Source organism: Chrysemys picta, chromosome 10, assembly GCF_011386835.1.
Source record: "Chrysemys picta bellii isolate R12L10 chromosome 10, ASM1138683v2, whole genome shotgun sequence".
NCBI classification, from domain to species: Eukaryota; Metazoa; Chordata; order Testudines; family Emydidae; genus Chrysemys; species Chrysemys picta.
The window spans coordinates 81317417-81344306 of record NC_088800.1 but is presented as its reverse complement, the minus strand read 5'-3'; the positions used below and the strand labels follow the sequence as shown (position 1 = coordinate 81344306).

Here is a 26890-nt window from a genome sequence, read left to right as displayed (position 1 = left end):
GGGGCAGCAATTCCAGGGCGGTTTTTTCCTAGTAAAAGGCGGCTGCAGGGTAGGCGAGACAGCCTGTGGCTGCATTCAGTTAAGCCCCGGGGCTTTTTGCTGTGGATAACCGGAGGGAGGGGGGCAGAATAGATCTAGGGAAGCCTCCTGCAGAAGCAGATTCCCAACGCAGCCTTGTACCTCTGCTCGCTATGATGGAGGGGAGAAAAACTCCGCTTGCCTTTCTCCCCCTTTCGGAGCCTCTGCGCTGCAGCCACCGAGAAGATTAGACAACAATCAGCCACGCGGGGCGGTTTTTTACTTGCAACATTGCAATGTATATCGAGGCGGGGGAGGGAGTCATTGTACCCCTGGTCAAAGGAAGAAATGCAGCACCAGCCCCATGACATGAGATCCCAGGCGTGCTGGGTCCTGCGCCCCGCTCCCACTGCGACTCCCCCGGACGAGCCAAGCGGGGGTCCCCAGCGTACGCCGCTCGGTGCATTGGGAAGAGGAGGGTCGAGAAGTGCTGCTGCGAAAGCCCAACCCCGCCAGAAACCCAACCGCCCTGCCCGTTGCCTCCAAAATCCAAACCCAATCCCGCCGCTGCAATGGGCCTCTTCCTCCTGGGGCACCCCCCGCCTGCTCCCCTCAAGCAACAGGTCCCCGGCGCTGCAGGCTCCCGCTCTGGGGGAGGGGGAAGGGTGCGCCTGCCCTAAAAGGCTGTGGCTGTCAATCAGGCCGAGGAGGCGGAGCCAGAAGCGGGGGCTCCGCCCCTCCCTACCCTCGCCAGTAGCAGGTTTGAGCACAGTTCAATTGAGCAACTTTTTTCCCCCCCTCCCCAGCCCCAGCCATGGAGGTGGGGGCCGCGGGCAGGCTACGGCCGCTGCCCATAAGTTGGGCTGCGCGTGTTTGCTGCTGAGTTGCTTGTTTCCATGGCCTTCTCCGGGGGAAGGATTTGTTAGCAGGAAAAAAAAAGGGGGAGAAGCCCCCAGAGCCCAGCAGCACCCGCCAAAGTGACCCCCCCCAGCCAGGGGGGGACACTACCCTGCAGAGCCGACAATGACCAGCCTCTGTTTTGATGACACTTCCCTGGACAACCTGGACCCTTCCTTGACTCTCCAGGAATCCAGCGAGATCACCACTGCCCTGCTGAGCGACATCGACGGTGGGTAGCGGCCGGGCAGAGCTGGGGCCGAGGAGCGGGCATGGCCGGGGGGGAGGGCAGCGCCTGGGGCAATGGACAGCTGGGTCCTGACCCAAGGGTCTGGGGGCAGGGAGGAGCTGGGGGTGGGGATGTGGGGGCTGCAGGCGCCTGTGAACCCAGGCGTCCGGCTTAGGCAGGGTGGGCTGGGCTTTATTTCAGTGCTTTTGACACTTCATGGTGGGGGTGGCAGGGTTTCTTTGCCCCCCCCCTCCCCGCAGCTTGGCCCCTTCTAGCCCCGTGTTTCTAAGCTCCGGGATCGCACACGTGCGTACGCGAGAGGGGCAGCGATCCGCAGGCGGGCACCGCCTTTCGGGGGCTCTCTTTTCCCTCGGTGGGGTGGGGGGCTTGGTGCATGGATGGGGGGCTTGGTGCATGGATGGGGGGGGTCTGTGATTTCCGATCGCGCTGGGGGCTCCCCAGGTAATTACCCCCCGATCGATTTTGCTTTCAGGAGCCTGCTGCTGTCCCCTGCCCGTGTCCCCCCCCTCTCCCGCCCCCCAGGCTGCCGGCTGCAAGTGGGGTGCCCGCTCGGGGGGCTCGGAAGCCAGGCCCGCTAATAATAAACCCAGGCCGGCCCCGGGGGTGGGGACGCTCCTCGGGCGGCTCCGGCTCCGCGCCCGCTGCTGGGCTGAGTTGTTGCCCCAAGCCCCGCCCCTTTGCTCCCCGGGGGCCCTGACGTCAGCGGGAGGGTTACTCGCGGTCATTTCCCTCTTGCCGAGGAGAGTTCAGCCGCGAGCGCGCGGGCGGCCTGCAGGCGGCGGGGGGGCGTGGGCCGTGCCCCCAGGCCGGGCATCCCTAGCCGGGGTGCAGCCCTGCTCCTGAGCCCCTCTGCGTGCGTGATGCACCCGCTGCCCGCTCTGCGCAGTGCCCGCGGGCTTCCCAGAGAGCCCCCCAGCCCCGCGGGGGTCTCTGGAGCATAGGGGCACAGTGCAATGGGCAGCCCCCCCAAACCGGCATCTTCCCCTGGCCGTGGGGAACCCAGGTGGGTGGTTGGGCCTCGAGCAGGACGTTTGGTCACTGGCCCCTTTGCCCGGGATGCTTGAGGCAGGATAAAGGCGCCTGGCAGAGCGTGGCGCAGTGGGTTGGAAATGCAGCGTCACCGGTTCGCCCCGCAAAGCGCTCCTTTGCGAACCCTGATGGGTCCCGCGAAAGGCTGTAGCCCAGGAAAGTTTATGCTCAAATAAATTCGTTAGTCTCTACGGTGCCACAAGGACTCCTCGTTCTTTTTTCCGGGCTGTAGTGAAACCTTAGGAGACCTCTGCTGTGGTTCAGGGTGCCCAAGGGTCTCCGTCAGAGCCTGCGTCCGTATGGGTCTTGTTTATTTCGGGAGAGCCCAAGAAACCCATCTTGCTAGATGCAAGAGCCCATCGTGCTAGGCACTCACCGGAACGTTCGCCTGGTGAGCTGCGGCTCTCCAGGCCTGGACTGTGCCTAGATTAGACTTTATCTCATGCCATTTTTTGCGTTCAGGGACAGTGGGGATGAGGGGGCACATTTTTGGGGGGGGAGAACCCCCAAAGTAATCATGGGTGGGTGGAAGGGCCGGATCTAAAGCCCAGCCCCCCAATGGGAGGCTTTCCGGTGACTTTGGATCAGGCCCTAAGAGAGCGTGGTTTAACAGAGATGACATTTGTGTGCTTCTGCACACTCAACCCATCCCTTCCGACGTTCGTCAGTCCAGGAGCGGCGGCGCATTCTGGTTTTGTGAGTGATCTGAAGCACCCGATTCAGTTCCAGCGGATGCTGCATGTCTAGCTAGTCAGAGGGTGCATTTTGTGGCTCAGAAGGGCACCCGTGGCAAAGCCACTGGAGTTTGTGAGTGCTTAGGGCAGCTAGCTGTGGAGAAAGGCATGCATGCGGCTGTTGGACTTGTCAGCTGAATTTGTAAGTGGTGGAAGGCGATTTCTTTTTCTGCCTCAGCAAATTAAAAGCAAATAAACTGGAAAATAACCTGCCAAGAGGGCGCTTTAATCAAGCAGTCGAAGGCAGGAGGAGATCAATGGCTGGAAGACGCTGGACTAATCCAAAGTGGAGATAAGGGCCACGTTTTTAACGATGAGGGTAACTGACCATTGGCCAAGGGAAGTGGTTGCCTCTCTGTCACTTGGCATCTGTGGGTGAAATTCTGCCTGTGTTGGAGCTTTTCCATCGATTTCAATGCGGCCAGGGCTTCACCTTTTAGCTCCAGAGCGGATGTCTTTCCAAAAGACTCGCTCTAATTCAACCACAAGTTTAACGGGCTTGATGCAGGAATCTCAGCGTGGAATTGTCCGGCCTGCGTTGTGCTGGAGGTCAGGCTAGATGATCGCAATGATCCTTCTGGGCTTTAAAATCGATGGAAAAGTGACAGTTAAATACAATGTGAAGTTTGTGCGATCGGTCACTCAAGTGGAGGATTGCCTAGAGCTAAGCCTTCTCCTGCCGTGTTGCCTGGCTGGTAGTTTATAGTCTGTGAAGGAATAACAAAGGGCAATACATTAAGGGTTACATTTAACATGGGAAAGAACATGGGGTGTGCGTGGCTAATGTGGCAAAGTTTTAAGATTGCTCCTACCATCATCGGCCTTCTGGGGGGTTAATTTCACAGCTTAATGATGCAATCGGGCTGGCTTTTTACATTGGCTGTCCTTGAGCAGAAGATTAGTAAAAGGCAGTTATGTTACATGCGCTATGTATTGCACATCCATGGAGCTGAGAGCTGAGGAGAGCCAGAGCAGAAGGCACTTTGGATCTGGCATTCATGGTTCAATCCCACCTCCAGCTAATTGCATTCTATTAGACAGTAAAACCTGCCTTCATTAACCAGTCAAAGGACCGCCTGCTCCCCCATTCCCTGCCATATAGTCAGAGGTTTGGGGCATATGCCCTTCTGCTAAAGGTGGACCAGGTGTACTTTCAATATGGCCCTGATCCTGCAAGCTGCTGACCTGGGCAGACCCTGACCCACTCGCTGAGTCACTGGGGGCTCTGGCTGAGGTCACTGCGCTGACCCTTTTTGAAAGGGGTGCTTGAGAGGTTTCCCTGAGCACTGTGAATAGGTCACCCCTGGGGCCCTGCTCCTGCTCCCGTTGAAATGTACAGCAAAGCTCTCGCTCCGTGGTGTAGGCTCAGGCAGGTGACCTCCAACATTCCAAACATCAGAAGATTTCCCCGTCCCCTCCCCCCCCCAAGCTGGGGAAAGGCAGGGGCTGCTCAGTGGGTCCCTTCTCCCCCTCCCCCCCCCCGAGGCCCTGTGCACGCCTTGTCACGTATGAAACGGGCACTTTTGTATTAGTTCATGTGTGAGTCATGTATGCCCAGCACAAGCCTGACCCCACTGATTTTGTGCATTCAAGGGGCCCTGTTGTTCTGGGCACTGCATGGACATGCAGTGAAAGACAGCCCCCGCCCACGGAGCTAACAGGCTGACTAGGGCCGAGACATGTCGCTTGGGTGGCATTTGTAAATACAGCAAACCCTGCCGAGATGCCACCCGTCCTGCCTGGGCAGCTCCCATGAGGATCCCTTCTCCCATGATCCACTCCGGCATCTTCCTTAGGAGAGCCCCCTGCTGTGCACACCCCCGCCTCGGTCCCTTAAGACTGTTGTTTCTTTCTGCCCCTCCCTGCCCCGTGGAAGTTGCTGGCAGCACATCTGACATCACCATCCTGCAGCGTTGTGCTCTGCGATGCCAGTTGCCTCCGTGAGTCTCCTCACCAGCCAGCCCGCCTTGGGGGTTCTCCCCCAGCTCTGGCAGAGCCGCTCAGAGACGGGGACGGGTTGTTTCTGCCGACGGCGATAGGAGCTGCGCTCGCCTGCAAGCTTGGCTTGCTCTGAGGTGGCCTGGCGTGGTTCCGCCAAGCAATGAGTAATCCTGAGGGGTTGGCTGCTGCGGCCGTGGGCTGGGTACGGTACCAGCAAATAGGCCCCACTGGAGTTAGGGGGAGCCCTGCTGAGGGTGTGGAGAGCCCCTGATGTGAGCCGGGGAGGCTGGGGCAGGCAAGGGCTCTTGCCAGCAACCCAACGTCAGGACTTGGGGACAGAACGGTAGAGGAGCGGGCTGACTTTTGCAAGGACTTGAGCAGCATTGCATTGTAGGGTCAGGGGCTCAGCTTGACTGCCGCTGCCTCTGTGGGACCGTGGGCTAGTCACTCCCACTCACCTTTGCAACCCCCCCCCTGAGATCTGCACAGGGAAAAGCACTCAGGGCCTGATTTTCAAAGGTGCTGAGCCCCCGGTGCTCCGCTTGACGGCCATAGGAGACACGGACACTCAGCATCCGTGGAAATCAGGCGGTAACCTCGCTCCCAGGGGAAGGATGGGTGCATCAGCAGCCTCTTCCGACGCAGTGAAGAATTGGGAGCTGACTCAGAGACAGTGAACCCCACCGGGCAGGGGGCTGCATCTGCTCTTTGCCCTGGGGGTGTGACTGGTGGAGCAGACTCACTCTCCCCTTGTGTCAAGCTGACATCCCGGCATTCACCAAGGCGGGCACGATGCCCAGAGCTGTTTTAGACGAGAGATTGACAACAGTCTCTGAAAAGCACACATGTCCTCCTGCTGCCCAGGGAAGTCAGAAGGTAACTTCCGGTCAACTGCAATTCAGACGTGGACTTTGTCCCAGGGCAAAGGGCGCGCCCTGTTTCGGAAATGCTGCACAGCTGTTGCGGTTATCTCCAGGAGCACAGTGTGGCTAAATTCCTGGCGGAGCTTCAGTTTTGATGCAGATGTCAGTGGCTTGCTTTTAGTCCCATGCTATGGCCAGATCCCCATTAGGTCAGTTGCATTCTGTCTGTTAAATTCCTCCCCTCTTCTGTGTTTAGTTAGCTGCAGTGTCCCTAACTCCCTGTCCTAAATGGCTCTTCCAGTGTTGCTGTGCGCGATTAGTAGCTGCCGTGCTGTGCTTCAGAGGTGGCTGCATTTTGGCGATGCTAGGGAGAATGCCATTCCTGGTAATAAATAGCTTGTTGGATGCACAGTGCTTTGGCAGTGTAAGACTATCCCATTTCACATGCTCCCATTCCGCGGCTGGCTGGGATGACACACGTTCCCAAGGGGGGGGACGGAAGACAAGGGAGAATGAGGATAAAAGGGTGGGGAAGAGCTAAGGTGTCTGAACTAGGCCATTTTGCCATCCACGCCCTCATCCTCACAGCACAGCACTGAGCTCCCACACTGGGATGCTGGACAGAGCAGTGTGGTATTTGGTGGGCAGAAATGAGGCATTGTGGGTATCTTCGGAGGAGTCTGGCTGCATTTCTCCTGGGTCCTGGATACCTGTTGCAAGAGGAGGGGGTCATGAGCCAACTATTCCGGGAGCGCACAGGCGGTCGGAGATGGGTGGCTCAGGCCAGGGAGCTCAGCAGAGAAGGGCCAGAGCTATCCGAGTACGAGGGAACCCCGCAGAACAAGCAGGTTTTATCTGACCCTCTAGCATCGCATGGACTTGCCCCTTTGGGCCAGTGTCATTCCCTATGGCCTTTGGTTCCTCCGTGGGGCCTTTGGTTTCACCTATTCGGTATTGGCATCCTCTGGGTTGTGTTTTCCTTGCTCTGATGCGATAATAAAGAATTTCTCTGCTGTGGAGTTAGCCATTCCCCCCCCCCCCCCACACACACACACACACCCAGCTGGGGTAACCTAGGCTCCCCTGCTCAGTCAGATGTGCTCTACAGTGCCCTGGCTGCGCGTGGAGAGCTTAGGGCGACCATATTTCCTCAAGTGAAAATGGGACACTGCGTGGGGCTGGCCCAAGACCCCTCCACCCATGGGGCTGGCTCCAGCCACTAACCCAGACCCCTCCCGCCCCCGCCACGATGGGCTGGCCCCAGCTGCTCCCCCAAGGAGCCCCCCCGCCCAGACTGTCACTGGTCACTCGAACCCTGCGTGCCCCCCACTTGAGGCTGTTGCTGGAACCAGGCCTGCTCCCCATGCACTGGAACCCTTCCTCCGCCCCGCAGCCCAACTACCCCCCTGCACGGGGCTGGCATCTCTGCTCGCCCCCCACACCTCACCCCACTTTTTTGACAGAAGTGAGCATTTGTCCTGTTTGCTCTTGCCAACCTGATCAGTCAGCAAGAGCAAACGAACGGGACAAATGCCCTCTTTTGCCAAAAAAGTCGGGACAGGGCTTAAAAAAGGGACTGTCCCGGCCAAAACGGGAGATATGGTCACCCTAGGGCAGCGCCGCCTCCTCACATCTGGAGCAGAGGGCTGAGTGTAACCCTCGTGAAGCCACTTCAATCGGGAGGCTGCAGCTTTCTTGCCGACCTGGGAGTTTGCAGGGCGTGGCACTGGGGCTCCAAGGGAGAAGCTGCGTCCAGTTGCTCCTGATCGGCTCCGAGTCCCGGCCTGCTAAACAATCCTGGTCCGGCCCCGGCACGTGGCTCCCATCCAGGGATCCTCCAATTCTTCCGTAGCGCGGCTCGCACCTTAATGGAGGGCCTGTCTCATGGCCCCTCCGTTCCCAGGCACCATCTCCTGGCCACACCCCATGACATCCCTATGGCTACAGCGGTGATTGCTGACTTGGACAAGCACATCAGGGAAGCGTGGGATACCGCTGTACCTGCTTCCAATGCTGTTCAGCAGCTGGGAATGAGCAGAAGGGGCCAGCCCCATGTGACAGGCCAGCCCAGCGGGCTGCAAACTCCCAGGAAGAGCTCCACGGGCCCTGGCCTGGGACTCTCCGAGCTGGCACACCCCTTCCATCTCTCCTGAGCGGTTCTCCTGCACTCCCAGGCCGTCACAGGTCTCTAGATGCCGCTAGACTTCGGGGGGGGGCCCCTCTGGAGTCTCAAAGCACCAGGGCAGCGCCAGTTCCAGAGGAGGGGGCAGCTCGAGTTTGCTTTCACTCCTGTGGGTTTATTCGTGCGAGGGGGGCTGGAATTGGTGGGTGCTCACTGTGTCCCTGCTGCACGGTCCTGGCGTGAAAGGTGCTGATGGTAGAAGTGGGAGGGGTGGATGGGGACAGAGAGGTTACATGGCTGCGTTTTTGTTATTTATTATCTGTGTTATTTCAGTGCCCGGGACCCCTGGCGCTAGGTGCTGTACAAATATGTGCATGGTGCCCATTCCTCAAGCAGGTCACTAGGGTGTCTGGGGGCCGGGGCGGGCTCCAGAATAGATCCTCAACTTGTTTTCAAGGCCAGATGGGACCATTTTGGGCACAGATAGCTGAGGGCCTTGGCTCTGGCGGGTCTAGCAATCTGCCCTGCTGCCTTGGCGCTCAGGGCGCAGAGCTGTAGCATTGCCAATGGTGCCAGCAGCCCAGCGGGCTGTGCACGCTGGCACCAGGGTGAGCAGGGCTGAGAGGCAGGCCCTGGATTCTGCAGCTTGGCAGGGTGGGGATGGAGGAACTGATACATCTGCCCTGTTTTCGAATGGATTTAGTTGTGCTATTCCCCCCGCCCCGTTGTAACCAAACACAGACTCGGCCCGGTCAGCATCGGGGGCCTGGCCCCAGGTTTTTAGACTCTTACTGGGTGACTTGTCTCTGCTGATTTTATGCCAGTCCCCCGGCCGCACCGCTGGGCTCCAGCTCTGCTGCGTTTCCCGGGCTCGGTCAGGTTCCACAAACCTCCCTGCTTAGCCGGTGTGGCATGGGAGGGCGGCTCTGCCTGGAGCCTGGTTGGGAAACAGATGGGGCCACGTGTCCCCTTGCCCTGCACGGAGATGCGGCACCCAGCTCTAGCCCTGATGGTTGGCGTTGGCTTGAAAGGCCTGGGGTCAAACGCCTTTGTCCCGAGCGGGCAGGGCCTGCCGTCCGCTCTGCCCCACTGTCTGATCCCCGAGCTGCAAGACCAGAGGCCAGGGTTGGGATCCTCCCTCGCTAAGGGGTGGGGGATGCAGCTGTGTCAGATGGAAGGAGAGAAACAAGGCACTGCAGGGCAGCGTCCTTCAAAAGCACCTGGCTCCCAAGGGGTTAACTGTGAATGACCGAGAGTAACCCCGGCTGGCAGCGCCGGGGTTAAGGCAAACGGCCTGGAGTAACCCAGCGCCATTCACCTTGGAGGCTGCGCGGGGAGGCCCAGGCTGTCTGGGGGCGGTTGGCAGGGCCGGATAGCGAGGCCGGGCAGGCGGGCGCCGATTGGCGGAGAGGGATCACCTCATGCAAGAGCCGTGATTCACAATTCCACCCGCGCTCCTTCCCCGACGGCTGGGGAGGCGGGACAGGGCGGGCGGGAGGCACCCGGGTTTGAAATAACCACACACGGCCCCACTGCCCAGACTCTGCCATCCTTCTCCCTCTGGCCGGCCGGGCTGATCTGGGCTTGTGGGCTCCGCGGGCACCTGGCCTGTCCCTGGGCCACGGCTGGGATGGAGTGCACTTTCGAAGGTATCTCCCCCCCCTGCACAAGCACTGCTTATTCGGTGCATTTGGGCTTCCAGATGTGCAGTCTGCTTCCCCCCCGACAGATGTGCACCCGTCTTGTGGGGAGACTGAGGTGGGGCATGTGGGCGAGTGTCCCCCCCACCCCACCCGCAGCGGGCTAAGGTCACCTCTGTTTGCAGTGCGGGGGGAGGCTGAAATCTCTCCTGCTTGGTTCCACTGAATGCTGCCCTGTCAGGTCAGGAGCCTGGGTCAACCGGAGAGCTGGGCACCCCCTTCCCTGGGGTTCAACCCATTGTTGGCCTGCAGCGCTCGCTGAGCCCAGCCGTCCCGGCGGAACTCCAGCACCGCTGGACTGGAGTCACAGCAGTGCCTGGCCCCCTCCCTTTGAAAGCTGCATTGAGGGGAGGGAGGGAGGATCGCACGATTCTGCAGGCGGCTGAGTCTGGGGAGCGTGGGGTGAGTGAGTGGTGGGAGAGGTGGGGAACTACTCCCCTATAACAGGTGACAGCCTGTCTCCTACGGGATCCACTCCCTCAGGGACTTTCCTGGGCTGCAGGCGTTTGTATTTTGCCTGAGTTTGTCACTTTCCTTCCATCAGCCCCCAATCCATGTCCCCACTGCCCTCACACCTGCTTCCCGAGCTCCCCCTTTTCACTCCGTTTGGAAAAGGACATTTACAGCGTCTCTATAAAGCGGAATAACCGTGTTTGTGGAAGGGTGGAGTGGGGGCTGTTACCTGCCAGCTCTTCGATGACCACCTGGAAATGCTCCATGCAAGACCTCTGAATTATGCCACGAAACCATGATGAAGGCCACATCGGAAATAGACCGTCTGCATGCTCCATAGTGTGTGTGTGTGAGAGAGAGAGAGATTGCGTTATAAGTATCTAATCACACTGTGATCTCAGATAGTCCATAACCCCTACCGTGTGCTTCCTAGCGGTGCGTGCTGTGTATTGTGTTATAATTGCATAATGCTACTCTGTGCAGATATACAGACCAGAGTGCAGCCGTTTATTACCTGCACTGAGGCTCTGCCCAGCACCGAACAGGTGTGATCACAGCAGGGACAGGAGTTACCCCAGCGGTGCTGGGCTCTGCCATAGTGTTACAGATCTGGCCTGCACCCGTGGCCTTTTTGTGTGGCAGGGAGATGTGAGCAGTGTTCTCAGGCGGCGGGATGGGGGAAGCTAACGTAGGGATGGGTCGGAACAGGGGCCTGGGACCCAGGACTTCTGGCTTTTGCTGACATGGTGCATGAACTTAGGCAAGTCACCTCAGCCAACATTTTCAGCCTGGGTCTGGTGTCTCCAATGTTGGGAGCCCAGCTTAGGACCCCGGGGCCTGGTTTCCCCCAGGTGCTGAGCAACCATATCACCCATTAATTTCAACTAGGGTTAGAGCAGCTCTGAAAATCAGGCCCCACGTGGCCCGGGGCGAGCTCCCAAACTCAGTGCTGAAAACGTAGGCTGAGATTTTCGAAGCTGACGAGGGGAGTTAGATTCACCGCCTTGCTCATTGGATGGGGAGTCCTGATTCTAACTCTCCTAGTCAGTTTTGGAGTCTTGGCCTCAGACACCAACCACTCCGTGCCTCAGTTTCCCCAGGCACATGGTGAGGACAGTGAGACCGAGCTACCTGGTGGCTGAGCTGGAAGGATCAGTTTGGTAAGAGCCGGCAGAGAAGGCACCAGGGCAGTGCACAGTGTTATTAATGGCTGGTGCTAATTGCGGCAAAGCCTGGGCCGTCGGAAGGCTGGGTTCCGATCGAGAGAGGCCACTGGCTCCGCGTGTGACCGGGGGCCATCTCCCCGTGCCGCCCTTGTAAAACGCGGTGAAAAAACCCAGCAGCTACTGCTGCGTGGGAGTGGAGTCGTCCAAGGTGAACAGATGCGCGTCTGGTTTCAAGCAACAGCTTCGACTCTGCCTCCTGCAGCCCCAGGCCCGTGTGGCAGCCTTGTCTAGGTGAGGAGGGAAGGGCAGCTCCCTGCGTCTGGTGGAAGACTAGCACTCGAACGCAGCTTCACCCTGGATGTTCAGAGCGTGCGTTTCCTGCACACCTGCCAGAGGCTAGAATAGCGTCCCCGTGGATTCTGGCCCTTTCTCACCTGATGGCTGGGCGTGGTGATGGAGTAGCCATCCCCCCTCCCCCCAACTGAGATGTTGGCCCGTGGGAAACACTGCCACGGCAAATGAGTGTGAGCACCGAGGGCTGCGTTTACCCGACTGGGGGCCCTGTCCCCTCCTTAGTTAGACAGGAGGGTTGCAGACCCTTTCACACTGCAGGTCACGAGTTCATGCTGTGGGCCCCGATCCTGGTCCCTACCCCGCACTCCCCCTGCAGAAACCCGGACGCAGGGAGAACTAGGGCAGCCTGCAGGAGACAGCAATAAATAATGGGATGAGCCCAGCTGACTGGAGACATCTGCTCAGCGCCGTGCCTGGGCTGTTTGTTTCCTTTCTGGGGGTACAGGATTGACATGGCTCAGCCCCAGATTCTGCCCCCCCCAACCACCTACAGCTCCCCTGTTCTGTCTCCAGGTTGGGCCTGGCCCCCAGGTGCTTTGCTCCAGTGTTGGTGTCATCGGGTCATTGGATCACAGCTGAATTGACACCAGAGAAGTCCACCCCAGGGGCACTGAGCAGCCATGTGGAGGAGGAAAGGAGTGAGGCGGGGGTTGGGTTTTTTTAGTACAGTTGGTCAAAAAAGCCTCTGGAAGCCTGAAGCAAAGCCCAGATGGGGCTGTAAGTCGCAGGACGCATTGATCCACAGGGGGAGGAGGGTGACGACTGCTGGGCTGGGACACGAGAGACCCAGGTTCCATTCCCTGCTTTGCCGTAGACTACTTGGGCTAGGCACTGACTTGCTCCGCACCTTGGTTTCCCCCCCCCGCCCGGTACAACGAGGCTAGGACGATAATCCTGCCTTTCCCCTTCCCGTTGTTGGTTTGTAAACCCTGTGGGGCTGGACAGCAGGGCTCTGTCTCTCGTTTCGGGTACAGATAGCCCCTAAGCCAGTGGGTCTTTATTGACCCTCTGTGCTACCGTAATACGGAAAACAATAATAACCCTTCCCCATCTACAGCCAGCGCAGGACTGGGCCCTGCAGCCTCTGCTCCAGCCCACGCAGGAGGGGGCTGCCTCTCCCTTGGGGGGCTTGTCAACAGCCATTCAGCCTAAGGGTCCCCTGTCAGTTCCCCTGCAGGCTGCGATGGGATAGAATCCGGGCCCAGCCCCCTTGCTCGTGTGAGTAGTCCCCTGGGAAGTCAGGGCAGCAGCCCACGTGAGGAAGGGCTGCAGGATCGGGCTCTCTGGGGTCCAGCCGGGCATGGAGCAGCTGTAAGAGGAGGGGTGAGATTTTGGATCCTCCCCATTGCACCTCCCTGTGTCTCCCACTTCTTGCCTGTATCCCTAAGAGTGTCCCCTTGGTGGCTGGTCTTCAGGCTCCCCCTGCTGGCAGATGCGGTTATCACACCCACAGCTGACATGCCAAGGATGGTACCCGACTCCCCTGGGCCGGCGCGCTGTGCGTGGGTTGTTTGTAAAGGGCTTGGGTGGGCTGGGCTGGGCCCAGGGGGGCTGAAGGCTTTCGGTCCAGCCTGCTGGTCTGGGCTGCCGTTCTACCCCCTCGGAATCCCCCCACCCCGTCCCCCCCGCGCGGTCCTGTGTGTGGCACTGATGCTGCAGCTGGGGGCAGTTGATGATGGGGACTTTGGCAGCTGGCCCTGCAGCCACCCATTAGGAGGCGCTTGAGGAGCCTTCTCCCCCGCATGCCGTCCCTGAGCGCTGGCGGCGGGGACCCCGTGGGGCGGGCTGGGACGGAGGGAGCTTTAAAGCAAAGGTGCCGGAGGCCAAAGGCAGCCTGCAGCCATTGAATACGAAGAGGTGACCCACAGGGGCTGTGTGTCCCAGCATGCCCTGCTCTGCCCATCACGGAGCAACCTGCTTGCCCTGCTGGCAGCACGACATGATCTAGGGGCGAGTGTGGGCAACCCCTGGGCGGGAGGGTGGGCGTGCCCCTGCTGGTACATGCGATAGCCAGAGGAAGGTGCAAACGGGAATGCTGAGCGTGCGCAGTAAGACTCGGCCTTTGGCCCCAGTTGTTGCTTCAGTCCAGCCCCCTCCTCCTCCCCCCGCTGAGATGAGTTTGGGGGGTTCAGCCCAGTTCCTAAAGGTGCCCACATGACAAAACCCACGGCTGGCGCAAACACCAGATTCAGTGGCGAGGCCCAGGTGCAGTAGGCCTTGGAGTTAGGTCAGCTAGTGGGGCAGCATGGGGGAGCTGGCCTGGCTGGGGATACAGGGACGCCGGGTTCCCAGGGCTGTTTTATCCAGCACCAGCATCTACCCTGCGGGCAATCTAATAACCGAGCTGGGTCTGGTTGCAATGTGGGCAGCCCTCACCCCGCAGGGTGTGTGGATCCCCTCCCTGCCAGACAGCAAGCCCTGTATTCGGGGGGACGTAGATCTCTGTGGTACGTGGGATCCCTCTCACTGCTGGGCTGGCTTGGGGTGTTTTCCAGACATGCTCCAACTGATCAACACCCAGGACAATGAGTTCCCGGGCTTGTTTGACACTCCGTTCGGCGCACCTGCCACCCCGATGCCAGAGGCCAGCACGCCTGTGGGGCTGCCGTCCACACCCAGCTCTCTCGACGGCTACCTGGGGCCCAGCCAGGCGCCCCCCTCGGCTCCCGTCACCATGTACCAGGTGCCTCCACCGCTGCAGAGCTTCTCACCGCAGCCCCAGCTGAGGGCCGGGCCAGGCCTGACGGCGTCTCCGCCGGCGTCGGATATCAAGGAGGAGCCCATGGCACTGTCTGCCAGCCAGCCCTGGCCTCTGCCCCAGCCACAGCAGGGGTTGACGACAGCCCAGAGCTTCGTCCCGGCTTCCCAAGGCCAGTTCACCCCACAGCACTTGCTGGGCTACCAGGGTCAGCACGGCTTCACCGGTGAGGCTCGGGATGGGGGGAGGGCCCCTTGAGATGGGGCTGGGTCTCCCGTGGGACTCCGAACTGGCCCTGAAAGGGCTGTAGTCTATGGGGCAGCACGGGAGTGGGATCAGCTCCAGTAGATGATGCGATGTCCCCCATAGCTAATACTGTAAGGGGTTCATTTAAAGGGACGCTGTCAAGTAATCTTTTGGCCTCAGTTTTTTTCTACCCTGGGTGGGAATATCCTTTTGGGTCTTTAAAAACATGAATTTAAAAACCAAATCTCACTGAGCAGTGGGGGGTTTTTGTTTTGGAAAAAAAGAAGTGGGAGACAGTGTTTATATAGGACCTATAATATTGTCACCTCTGTTGCTGCCAGGGCAGCCAGCGGGAAGAGTGCAAGCTGAGCACTAGTAATGAGGCCCTGAGGGGGATATCCCTGTGGGGGGGGGTCTGTTCACTGGGGAAAGGGCAAAATGGGTGGGAGGCGTGGGCTGTTTTCAAGGGTGTGATCAACTCTGGCTGGTCCCCTGGCAGAGTGGGGCGTGATGGGTGATTGACAGTCTCTGGAGCATCCCGAGTGAGGAGAGGAGAGGAGCTGGGCCCTTGGTCTGCCTGGCTGACGCAGGATCGTGGGCGGGCAGGGCCCCTGGAGTGTGAGGAGCAGGCTCCACGCTGCATCTAACTCGCTCTCCTTCCTGCCCTCAGCGTTGCATCCCGCAGGGGCTGCCCAGTCCCCGGCCAGCCTCCCTCAGTCCTCTCCGCAGATCCAGCCCGTCACCCTTCAGGCTCATGTCCAGAACATCTCGCCCCAGCAGCTGCTGGCCGCAGCCACCACCGGCACCTCCCAAGCTGTCTCCTCCCAGATCCAGCAAGTCCCGGTAAGCTGGGGCCAGGAGCGTGGACAGGCAGCGGGAGATCCAGGCACTCCTGCCCCCCGAACTGGGTGTGTGGAGCTCCCGCGCTAACCCTCTGCCCACCCTACAGGTCCTGCTGCAGCCCCACTTCATCAAGGCCGAGTCCCTGTTCCTGACAGCTGTGAAGACGGATGTCTCTGGGGCAAAGACCTCCAGCCACACGTCGCTGGCCACCACGGCGGCCGTCCAGTCTGCGCCGCTGCAGGTCCCGGTAGGTGAACCCTTGGGGGTCCCTGTGTGTGAGTCTCCCCCACAAGCCTACGTCTCCACCCCCAGGCTGGATCTGCCGCTTGGCCTCAGGCCTGGGGTCAGAGCCAGTCAGCGGGGAGCTGGGAACAGACCCAGGGCTCCTGACTCCCTGGCTGGGGGGAGGGATAGCTCAGTGGTTTGAGCATTGGCCTGTTAAACCCAGGGATTGTGAGTTCAATTCTTGAGGGGGCCACTTAAGGATCTGGGGCAAAATCAGTACTTGGTCCTGTTAGTGAAGGCAGGGGGCTGGACTCACTGACCTTTCAGTTCTGTGAGATAGGTATATCTCTCACTCTCTCTCTCTATATATATATATATTTTACCCTCCATATCCTCCCTTGGTGTAGCAGGCAGGGCCTGGGACTGCCAGCCCCTCAGCAGCTCTGTCGCGGGGCATGGCTCATGGCACATCCCCCCCGCCGGAGGTGGGGACCTTCCCTGGAGACCAGCAGGGGCTCAGCCAGTTAAAGCCATAGATAATATCTGGTAGCGGGGTCAAGGCATCGGCCAATTGCAGCTAGAGAGCAGAGCTCGGGTCCTGGCCCAAAGGGGATGAGCTCAGTGGGTCTCAGCAAGCTCCACCTCTCAAAACTAAAATGGAGCTGGGCCCGGTTGAATGTCAGTCCCAGAGCGGTTCACGGGTGGGAATGTCAGGAGGGGGCTGTGGGTTGGGATTGGGGGCAGCAGCAGAGCTGGTGTGGGGGGGTAGAGCCCAGGGCTGGAACAGCAGGGCAGGGGGCTGCTGTGTCAGGAGCGAGGGGTCCTGGCAGAGCTGTTGGGGGAGCTGCCTGGGGTAGGTGGATGGGCTCTTTTCTCCCCCACCCTGGCAGGGTGGGCATACTCCTGGCTCCGGCCGGCCCCAATGCCCTGCTCTCTCGCAGACCCTGGTGAGCGGAGGCACCATCCTGGCCACGGTGCCGCTGATGGTGGATGCCGACAAGCTGCCCATTAACCGGCTGGCGGCCAGTGGGAAGTCGGCCTTGGTGCAGAACAAAGGCGAGAAGCGCACAGCACACAACGCCATCGAGAAGCGCTACCGCTCCTCCATCAACGACAGGATCATGGAGCTGAAGGACCTGGTGGTGGGCTCGGAGGCCAAGGTACCCGGGCAGCGGTGGGGCCTGTCGCAGCAGGGTGGGGGTGTCTGTCCCAAGACGCAAGCGCTGTGGTTCCCCCCTCCCTCCAGCTGCTGGGGGCTGGGAGGTGCTGCAGGCTGGGAAAGAGGGGCATCAGCAGAGCTGGCTGGGGGTACGGTGGGGTGGGGCCTGAAGGGGCTCCTGCCCGTCCCTGCGCTGCCTGGGTCTGGTGGCCATGTCGCATCCTGGTGCCACCATGAGACAGGCATGGCCGGTGGGTTGAACTCTGCCGCCCAGTCCGCAGGGACAGCACCCGACAGCGGTTAGCATGGGGGTGGGGGGGAGGGCAGCATTGCCGGGGGCCACTCTCCCCGGGGTTGGCTGTGTCCGGCGATGGGGGGGCAGCTGTGCCTGAGCGCCCGTGTCCCTCTCTCGGGCAGATGAACAAGTCGGCCATTCTGAGGAAGGCGATCGACTACATCCGCTTCCTGCGGCAGAGCAACCAGAAGCTGAAGCAGGAGAACGTGGCCCTCAAGATGGCCGCCCAGAAGAACAGTGAGTGCGGGGTGGCTCTCCTGCCTGGAGGGCGGGGGGAGGGTTTGGGAGTTGAGGGATTTGGGAGTTGAACCCAGGTTATGCCACCAGTGAAGTGAGTTTGGAGGGTCTCAGCCTGGCCCCAGCAGAGGCCCAGGACTACAGTAGCAGGTCATGGGGGCTGTGGGTTGGGATTGGGGGGCAGCAGCAGGGGGGAGGGGGGACTGCATGAGGGCTGGGCGGGGGGGGGAGATGATGTGTGGTGGCACTGTAGGGGAGAGGGGCAGTGGGGGGTGCTGTGGGGCGGGCCAGGCAGAGGGGCAGTGGGGGGTGCTGTGGGGCGGGCCAGGCAGAGGGGCAGTGGGGGGGTGCTGTGGGGCACTGCCCAGCCCAGGGCGATGAATGCCCCAGCAGCCCCAGCCCATTGCAGGGTGGCACAAGCTCTCCGAAGCCACGGGGCTGGTTCAGCTGCCTGGGGGGAGCTGTAAGCGGCAGCCTCTCCTCACGCCCCCTCTGCTTTCAGAGTCCCTGAAGGACCTGGTGGCCACGTGCGGCGGGAAGACGGACGTGCCCATGGAGGAGATCAAGCCAGAGATGATGGACATGCTGACGCCCCCGCCCTCGGATGTGGGCTCCCCCTCCCACAGCAGCCCCCTCTCGCTGAGCGGCGGCAGCAGCAGCAGCAGCGACTCGGAGCCCGACAGCCCGCTGTTCGAGGAGACCAAGGTCTCGTGACAGGGGGCGCTGGGCTGGGCAGGAGACGGCTCTGGCGGGACCCCCGCCTGGAGCCAGGGGCTGGCAGGTCAAACACCTGACCCAGGGCGAGCCCTAGCCACGCTGCTTAGAGACGGTCCCTGGGCCTGGCCCGTTACCCAGCCGGCAGACGTGCAGGCTCCTGTCGGGTGCCAGGGCGTTTGGGGCAGGCCCAGCTTGGTTTGCCCAGGGGGAGGGGGTGACGGATCTGTGCAGCGCAGACGGGCTCCCAGCCCCCCAGGCATAGCTGGTGCCGTTCACCTTCACGCCCTGGCGCGCTCTGTGGGTACCGCCCCTCCATCTCAGCCGGAGCAGACCCAGCTCCTGTAGCAAGGCCTCACGCCCACCTCTGTGCTTGGCTTTCAGGGGAAGAAGGAGCAGCAGCTGTCCACCGGCAGCCTGGGTATGCTGGATCGCTCGCGCATGGCTCTCTGCGCCTTCGTCTTCCTCTGCCTCTCCTTCAACCCCCTGGCCTCCCTGCTGCGGGGCACCAGCCCCGAGGGCGCCCCAGAGAGCGGGGCCTCCCCTGGCCCTGGCAGGAGCATAATGGGCCAGCCGGATTCCATAGGTAAGTGCTGGGAGCAGCACGGAGCCAGACGCCTGGCCGGGGGATTTGGTGCTAGAGAGTGGCAATCAGGGCCAGAACCCCCAGGCCAGGTGGCTGGGGCGATGGGGGCCAGGCCTGGAGGTAGAGGGGGCTGGATGGCTGGGGCAATCAGGGCCAGGCCTGGGGGTGGAGGGGGCTGGGGCGATCGGGGACAGGCCTGGAGGTAGGGGGGGCTGGGTGGCTGGGGCCATCGGGGACAGGCCTGGAGGTAGAGGGGGCTGGGTGGCTGGGGCGATTGGGGCCAGGCCTGGGAGTAGAGGGGGCTGGGTGGCTGGGGCGATTGGGGCCAGGCCTGGGAGTAGAGGGGGCTGGATGGCTGGGGCATCGGGGCCAGGCCTGGGAGTAGAGGGGGCTGGATGGCTGGGGCATCGGGGCCAGGCCTGGGAGTAGAGGGAACTGGGGCGATTGGGGCCAGGCCGGAGGGTAGAGGGGCCTGGGTGCAGTCACGTGTCCAGGGTGCTGGGAGGAGCAGCCAGTGCTGGCGGGGGGCCCTGCGTTTGGGGTGTGGCCCCACGTGGCCCAGTGGGCTGTGACACCCCTGCTGGGTGATGCAGTCCGTAGCATGGGGAGCACTCTGGGCCGTTGGTGGGGCCGGAGCTAGCTGTGACGTGCTGCTAACGCCGGCCCCCCCATCCCTCTCTGCGCCCTGTGCCCAGACGAGGCCTCAGGCTGGCCCACCCTGATCTTCTGGCTGCTCAACGTGCTGGTCGTGCTAGGAGCCTTTGTCCGGCTCTTCATCTACGGTGAGCCTGTCACCCGCCCCCACTCGGAGCCGTCCGTCCTCTTCTGGAGGCACCGCAAGCAGGCGGACCTGGACCTGGCCCGGGTAAGGAGCAGCGCCGGCTGGCTATACCCTGGGAAGGGGGCTCCAGGCTCCCATTGCCCCAGAGCAGGTCCCAGCCCGGAGCCTTGTGCATCCACTCCAGGTTGGCCCTGGTCTGATTTCTCCTTCCTACTCACTGGGCGCTCAGCAGCCCCTAACAGCCAAAGCCCTGTCCCTCTCTGCCCGCCTGGCACAGCCCACCCCCAATTCCTGCCAGGAAAAGCCCCGCCCCTCCCTGCCTGCCTCGAAAAGCCCCGCCCCCAATTCCTGCCAGGAAAAGCTCCGCCTCTCCCTGCCCGCCTGGCACAGCCCCACCCCCAATTCCTGACAGGAAAAGCTCCGCCCCTCCCTGCCCGCCTGGCACAGCCCCACCTCCAATTCCTGCCAGGAAAAGCCCCACCTCTCCCTGCCTGCCTCGAAAAGCCCTGCCCCCAATTCCTGCCAGGAAAAGCTCCGCCCCTCCCTGCACGCCTGACCCGGCCCTTCCCTGGCCCTGCCCGCTTGCCATGCCCTGCTCCCAACTTCCCAGGAAAAGTTCTGCCCCGGCAGAGGCCTGATACTCAGTAGGGAAATTCCCCACCCCGCCGGCAGTGCGTTAACACCCTGCATCCTCTCCACGTTGCCAGGGGGACTTTGCTCAGGCCTCCCAGCACCTGTGGACGGCCCTGAAGGCCCTGGGCCGCCCACTACCCACCTCCAACTTCGACCTGACTTGCAGCCTCATGTGGAACCTCATCCGCCACCTGCTGCAGCGCCTCTGGGTGGGGCGCTGGCTGGCCGGACGGGCAGGTGGCTTCCGGCGAGACAGCGAGCTGAAGGCTGACGTACGCAAGAGCGCCCGCGATGCCGCCCTGGTCTACCACAAATTGCACCAGCTGCACATGACAGGTAGGGGGCACCTGAGGGCCTTGATGGGGCTGTGATTACTGGGGGTTGGGCCAGAGGGATTGGGTCCCCAGTGGAGGGATTGGGGCTGGATATGTGGTAGCCCCATCCCTGAGCAGGTTCCGTGCCAGACTCTCCCTCAGCTGTGCCTGTCCCCCTCAGCCCTGACCCACAGCTCCCCCCACTCCCCAGCTATTCCAGCCCATGCCATGCAGGGAGGAGAGGCGCCAGCTGCTACCCCCCTTCCTCCCGCTTGCGCCGTGGGTGACCTGAGCCCTGTGGGGAGTCTGGCAAGGCAGGAGCGCCCCCCAGTGCCAGGCTGATGTCCCACATTCCCTCGCCCACAGGGAAGCACGTCGGGGGCCATCTCTCCGGCATCAACATGGCGCTGAGTGCCGTCAACCTGGCCGAGTGCGCCGGCGACACCATCTCCGTGGCGATGCTTGCCGAAATCTATGTGGCCGCAGCGCTTCGTGTGAAGACCAGCCTTCACCGGCACGTCCACTTCCTGGCGGTGAGTATGGCTCAGGGGTGGGGCTTGGCTCAGGGGAGGCGGGGCTCCTCCATGCCCCGCCTTCCCAGATTGCAGACACCAACCCCGGTCCCACCCACTGGGCTTCTCCTAGAGGGGACGCTACGGGAAGCCATCTAGCCCGGCACCCCAGCACCCCTGGTACCCACTGCCAGGAACCTATCCAGCCCGGTATCTGCACTGGGCCCATGTAGCTTGATATTGCCCCTTCCTGCTGCCTCAGACCTGCCCCTGGAGCTGGCTGCCAGCTCTGGCCGTGGCTCTCTGCCCAGACGGCACCGTCCTGCCTGGCTGCCCCTGGGGCCATGCAGCCAGAGGGGCTGACCCGTGTCTCTGCCCTGCCAGCGCCCCTTCCTGTGCAGTGCCCGGCAGGTGTCCCTGTCGCACAGCGGCACCGTGCCCCCGGCCATGCAGTGGCTCTGCCACCCTGTGGGCCACCGCTTCTTCGTCGATGGAGACTGGTCTCTGAAGGGCACCCCGAGGGACAGTATCTACAGCTCCACCGGCAACCCAGGTACCACCCCCCCCCCCCCCCCCCGCGTCTCACTGCCCAGCTCCGTCTCTGCGTGGCACCAAACTGGGGGTGGGCACTGCCCTGTGGGAGGCAGACAGGGGCTGTGCCCGCACTCCCCATACTCAGCTCTGCCGATGCCCCTCACCCCTGAGGCTTAGACACTGTGGCCTTTGTCTCCAGAAAAATGGGCCTCTTTCACATGACCTAAAGTGAGCCTTGCCTGCCCTGCCCTTGGCATTAGGGATGCTGGGCGCCCTGCCAGGCTCCAGCCTGCCCCTGCCTTTATTAACATTGTGGTTCCTGGACCCCCTGTGCCAGCTCTGTGCCTGGCAAGGGCTCCAGGGTCTGGAGATGCAGCATTTGGGCTCCAGTGCCCCTCAGCTGGTTCCTCCCCCAAGCCAGGATGCTCCAGGCATGGGGAGGTGATAGGGCCTAATCCCCCCCCTCCCCCCCGCCACCCAACTAACAGGCCTCTCTTGGCGCTTCCCATGGGGCCCAGTGGACCCCCTGGCTCAGGTGACCCAGCTGTTCCGTGAGCACCTGCTGGAGAAGGCCCTGTGCTGTGTAGCCATGCCGGAGCCCAGCCCGCCAGCGGCCCATGGAGAAGGGTAAGTACCAGCCGTGGGGCCCAGGGCAGGGATGCACCCAGCCTGCCAGCTCCTGGCTTCCTCCCAGCCTGCAGCACCCTGCCGGCGACCACTCAGTCCCTGTCCTGCAGGGCTGTGGCCTGAGCATCCATCTGAGGGTCATGCCTGGTGGCCCCTCCCGCCAATGGCTTTGTGCCACCCGCAGCACCTCTAATTCCTGGGGAGGGGGCGGGGACCCAGGACGGTTCGTTCTCCTGGCACCCGTCCTTAACGGCTCCTCTCCCCCTCGGCCTCAGGGAGTTCTCCGATGCCCTGGAGTACTTACAGCTGCTCAACGGCTGCTCGGACACCGCTGGCACCCCCAGCTGCACCCTCTCCATCAGCTCCGGCATGGTGGCTGGCACAGGTGAGGCCATCGCTGACCAGTGCGGACGGGGGGCCAGGGGAGGGGGGCCTGGAGCCTGGCACGTGGTCTGGCGCTGAGAGGCAGGGCTAAAGCTGCGGTTGGGACTCTGCATGGGCAACTGCCTGGAGCACGCGGCACCCAGGGTGTCCAGGCCGAGGTGGGCGCAGTGATCCCGGGGAGCGTGAAAGGTGGGGCAAGTGGGTGTGGGGGGTGCTGTGCTGTGCAGGGCAAGGCATCTGCGGGGGGTCGGCCAGGGCAGGCGAGTGTCTGTTCCTCACCGTGATAGGCTGGCTGATGCCATCGGTCCCGTGTCCCCCGCTCGCAGGCAGCGACCCCGTTGCCAAGTGGTGGGCGTCCATCGTCGCCGTGGCGATTCACTGGCTGCAGGGGGACGATGAGGCAGCTGAACGGCTATACCCGCTGGTGGAGACCATGCCGAGGGCCCTGCAGGTGTCGGAGTGAGTGTCTGCAGGGATCGGGAGGGGGAGCGCGGCGGGGGGTGCATCGCTGGGACGGGAACGGCTGAGCTCTGCAAGGGAAATGCACCAGGGATCTCGGGATGGGGGAGTGACACAGTGTCATGTGATCAGCTGTGCAGTCACATGATCTCCAAAAGGGGTGCCCATTCCATCTCAGGGAGCCAGCTTTGGGGGTGAGGCTGAGAGACGGGGCAGCATTGAACAGGGGTTGATTATCCCAGCCCACCCCTCAGTGCTGGGAGACCCCCACCGGGGAGCACCATGATGACCCTCTCCCCCTCCGCTCGTGCAGGAAGCCCCTGCCCAGGGCCGCGCTGCACTCCTTCAAGGCCGTGCGGGCCCTGCTGGGGAAGCAGGACGGCAGCCAGGCCAGCCTGGGCCAGTGCGAGAAAGCCAGCGGCTACCTGCGGGACAGCCTGGGTCTCAGCTTGCCTGCCACTGGCACCCTTGACAAGGTGAGTCCCTGGGCTGTTCCCTGTGGCCTCGGCAGGGGGGTGGGTGAGCAGCTGTGTCTGATCACTGACTGTTCTCAGCTGTGTAACCGGACTCTCCCCTAGCATGCACCGCATCCACTGAAAGGCAGCCACCTCTGGGGCGAAGCACGCAGGGTTCCAGGAAGCAGGGTATGGTGCCGTATGCAGCGGAACCATCTGGCTCTCTCAGGCCACGCATCCGGCTGTCCACGGGGCCTGCGCACCAGACGCAGGAAAGGACCATCCAGGGGGGCGCAGCACAGTGGCCGCAGCTGTGGTGCATTGTAGTTGCATTGCATGTGTGAGAACAGGTGTGCAATGCCCCTGCAGTGCAGCCCAGATGGGGCTTCTTCCAGCACCGAGCGCCAGCCTGCAGCAAGGGGCCAGGGCAGCAGTGCCCCCGCTGGGCACTGCAGAGGGCTGCTGTCCAGCACCAAGCACCGGCCCTGGCAGACCCCGGGGAGGCGCCCCCAAGCCGTAATTCCTTCGCACCGGCCATCGCCTGTCAATGGGGCATCACCGTAGCCACCAAGGAACTTGGAAAGGTGGGACCCAGATGGGCCAACCAGTTCCATGGTGCTGCCGTGGGAGGATCAGGCCCAATCTCCCTGGCCCGCGCCTGCTCTCTGCGCGGCGCAGCCCTGGGTGGTGTCTGTGTCACACAGTGTGTCCCCTCCCCCTCACTGGTGCCCCTCTCTCCCCCCAGGCAGTTCAGCTCCTCCTGTGCGATCTGCTCCTCGTGACCCGCACCAACCTGTGGCAGCAGCAGATGAATGTCAGCCAACAGCTGAGCTGCGTCTACCAGGCCTCGGCCCTGGAGCTGCGGGGCTTCCAGCAGGACCTGAGCAGCCTGCGGCGCCTGGCCCAGACCTTCCGGCCAGCCATGCGCCGGGTGAGCCGCGGGGGGGGAGTGTCTGGGGGGGGTTCAGCTCTTTGATTGCTTTGTCTGCTGAGCACATGCTCCCCACCATGATTGGAGGCCCCATGGCTGGCACTGTGCCAGGGGATGGGGATGGGGTCAAAGTCCCTGGGTGCAGACTCTCCCTGGGGACTGGGCTGGTGCCGGGCTGCCCGGAGGCTGACTGTCTATGTGGGCTGCTCCCCAGGTGTTCTTGCACGAAGCCACTGCCAGGTTGATGGCCAGAGCCAGCCCCACCAGGACCCACCAGCTGCTGGACCGCAGCCTGCGCAGGAGAGGGGCTCAGAGCAGCAAAGAAGGTGAAGGGGGAACCTGTGGCCCAGGTGGTGTGGGAGCAGCAGGGGGAAGGGAGCCCAGATTGCCAGAGATTGGGGGGGCTCCGCTGGGCTAGCAGGGACTGGGGCATGTGCCCGGCCCTGCCCTTGGGCTAGGAGGAGGATGCAGCTTCCATCGCCCTGTCTGTCCTGGGACTGCCAACCGGTGCCAGCTGTGGGGCTGTATGGCCGCCCCTTACGAGAGGGGCTGAGACCCAGCCGCTCATGACATGGAAAAGTCCCACCAGGTTAGGGCATGGGTGGGCTGGGCTGAGGACTGCGTGCCCGAGTGGCATGACACCAACACACCCTACCTGTGGCAGCAGATGGGCTCAGTTCAACCTACCTCTGCAGCCTACTTGGTACAGGACTGCGGGGGGCCAGCCTGGGGTGTAGGGATCAGCAAGACCCCCAGTGTGTGGCTGGCAGCGCTAGCGCTGGAGCAGTTGTTGGCACCCTGGGGCCGAGGGGCAGGACCAATCCCCCCATCCATCTTTGCGCATCCCCCTCTGTGCAACGGGCGCGTGATCGTGGCCTGGGCCTTCCCCTGCCCGGCCCTGTCACTCCCCTGGGGCCCCTCTGTCCGTGCTGGCGGCCAGTGCTGAACCACCTGGGCCCTGTGTTTGCTCTTGCAGCCAGCGAGCCGGAGAGCCACCCCACGCCGCGGGAGCACGCCGAGGCCCTGCTGCTGGCTTGCTGCTACCTCCCACCCAGCTTCCTCTCCGCTCCAGGCCAGCGCGTGGGCATGCTGGCCGAGGCTGCCCGCACCCTGGAGAAGCTGGGTGACAAACGGACGCTCCATGACTGCCAGCAGATGATCATCAAACTGGGCAGCGGCACCACGGTCACCACCGGATAGTACCGTGGCCGGAAAGCCATGGACCATGGGGGTGGGGAGGCCACTGCTCTAATGGGACTGATCCAGTAGTAACTGCTCCAGCAGGGCTGCTGTGCTGTGTCGTGGCCAATGTGTTTCCTTGCTTAATTGGCGGGAATGTTAGTCATTACTGCTGGGAGGGGCTGGGAGCTAGGACTCCTGGGTTCTATTCCCGACTCTCTTCTCTTACCCTGGGCAAATCACCCACACGTGCCTCAGTTTCCCCACGGGTGTAATACACTTCCCTACCTCAGGGGGGTGCTGGCTGCCAAGTGGTGACACTGTTGATGGGGGGCTGCCCTGGGAGCAGAGATGCTGTCATGGCGGAGGGAAGGACGGGTGCTCTGAGGGGGCTAAGTGTAGAGGCTGGGGCTGGTGGGGGGCGGGGTTGCTGGCCAGGGTGGAAGGGGTCCAGCCTGGCCTTGGCTAGAAGCACGCCCCCAGTATGTGTGGGGTGCCGGGGGCCCCGTGGCCCAGGCTCTGTGCAGGCGACTGAGTGCTGGCCCTCGGAGACACAGCCAGGCCCTTCGTTGGTACGGTCCGTGGGTGCCGAGGGCTGGGCCCAAAGAGCTTCCAGCCCCTCCCCTGTGCTAGGGCCTGGAATCCCAGCTGCTCTCCTGCCCTCACCCTCCAGCATGGCCCCCCACCCTGCTCCCTGCCCTGCCCCAGGTCTCCCTCCCTGCTATGCTGGGGGTGAGCACGGGGACCTCTAGTGGCGCCTTCTCAGTATTACAGTATTGGTCCCTTGCTCCAGCCCTGCTCCCTCGCCTCCAGGCAAAGCGTTCGAAGCTGCTGCCCCTGCCTCTGCCCCACCGCCCGCCCTAGATGGTGGAAGGCCTCGGACTCCCTCCCGCAGCAGCTGGCAGTGCCTACCCTGGTTGTGCACAGTGTGGTGCTGGGCATCAACTGCGGGGGCTTCAGGGAAAGGGAAGAGGGCAGGGCTGAGGTGGAGGACCCTGGCAGTGGTACCCATGGGGGTGGCCATGCCCCAGGACTCACAGCATTGCCCCCTGCCCTGCCTTGGCCCCTTCGCCTGCGTTTCCTTTTTAAAGGTTATTTTCATAGTTGGAGAGTTTTGTACAGACGATTAAAGCTGCTTATTTATAGTTGTGCCTGTGCTGGATTGGGAGGGGGCGCTGGACCCGACCCCCCACCCCGGGGCGGTCACAGAGCGCAGCCTCGCCAGGGCCGCGCCCATTTGGGGGTGGCAGTGGTATCGCCGCCTCTCCCCAGCAGGATCCAGCCGGGGTGTGTTTCCTCCAGCCCATCCCCTGAGCCCGCAATCAACAAGGATCAGGCCTTGCCCGCCCCCCGCCTCCGGTGACGCAGCCTGGGTGCGAGGATCGTCTGCCAGGGGCCTCTCCTGGCAGGGCAGAGGCACTAGCATGGACCCAGCAGCAAGTCCCTGTGCCCGTGGTCGGCTCCTGCTGGCTCAGGGCCAAGCACTCAGAGCTGCTCCCCTACCGTTGGAGCTTCTGGCTTTTTCATGTTGCCATGGAAATCTAGGGCCCA

At 62.4% G+C, this 26890-nt stretch overlaps 1 protein-coding gene across 2 annotated transcripts; it reads left to right on the top strand.

The window, feature by feature from the left end:
• Window positions 1-730: 730 nt before the first annotated feature.
• Window positions 731-26484, top strand: SREBF1 (sterol regulatory element binding transcription factor 1). Of its 2 annotated transcripts, none has more exons than XM_065560197.1 (19): window positions 731-1147; window positions 14023-14451; window positions 15142-15314; window positions 15421-15561; window positions 16481-16699; window positions 17116-17230; window positions 17733-17935; window positions 18329-18530; window positions 19226-19395; window positions 20019-20280; window positions 20625-20791; window positions 21155-21323; window positions 21823-21931; window positions 22207-22316; window positions 22642-22774; window positions 23088-23250; window positions 23975-24160; window positions 24375-24486; window positions 25137-26484. In XM_065560197.1, exons 1-19 carry the CDS (start codon window positions 1042-1044, stop codon window positions 25358-25360), a joined length of 3393 nt encoding a protein of 1130 aa, XP_065416269.1. In that variant the 5' UTR covers window positions 731-1041; the 3' UTR covers window positions 25361-26484. The 2 variants fall into 2 exon arrangements, with proteins under 2 accessions (XP_065416269.1, XP_065416270.1); XM_065560198.1 differs by lacking the exon at window positions 731-1147 and adding an exon at window positions 9255-9503.
• The last annotated feature ends 406 nt before the right edge of the window (window positions 26485-26890 follow it).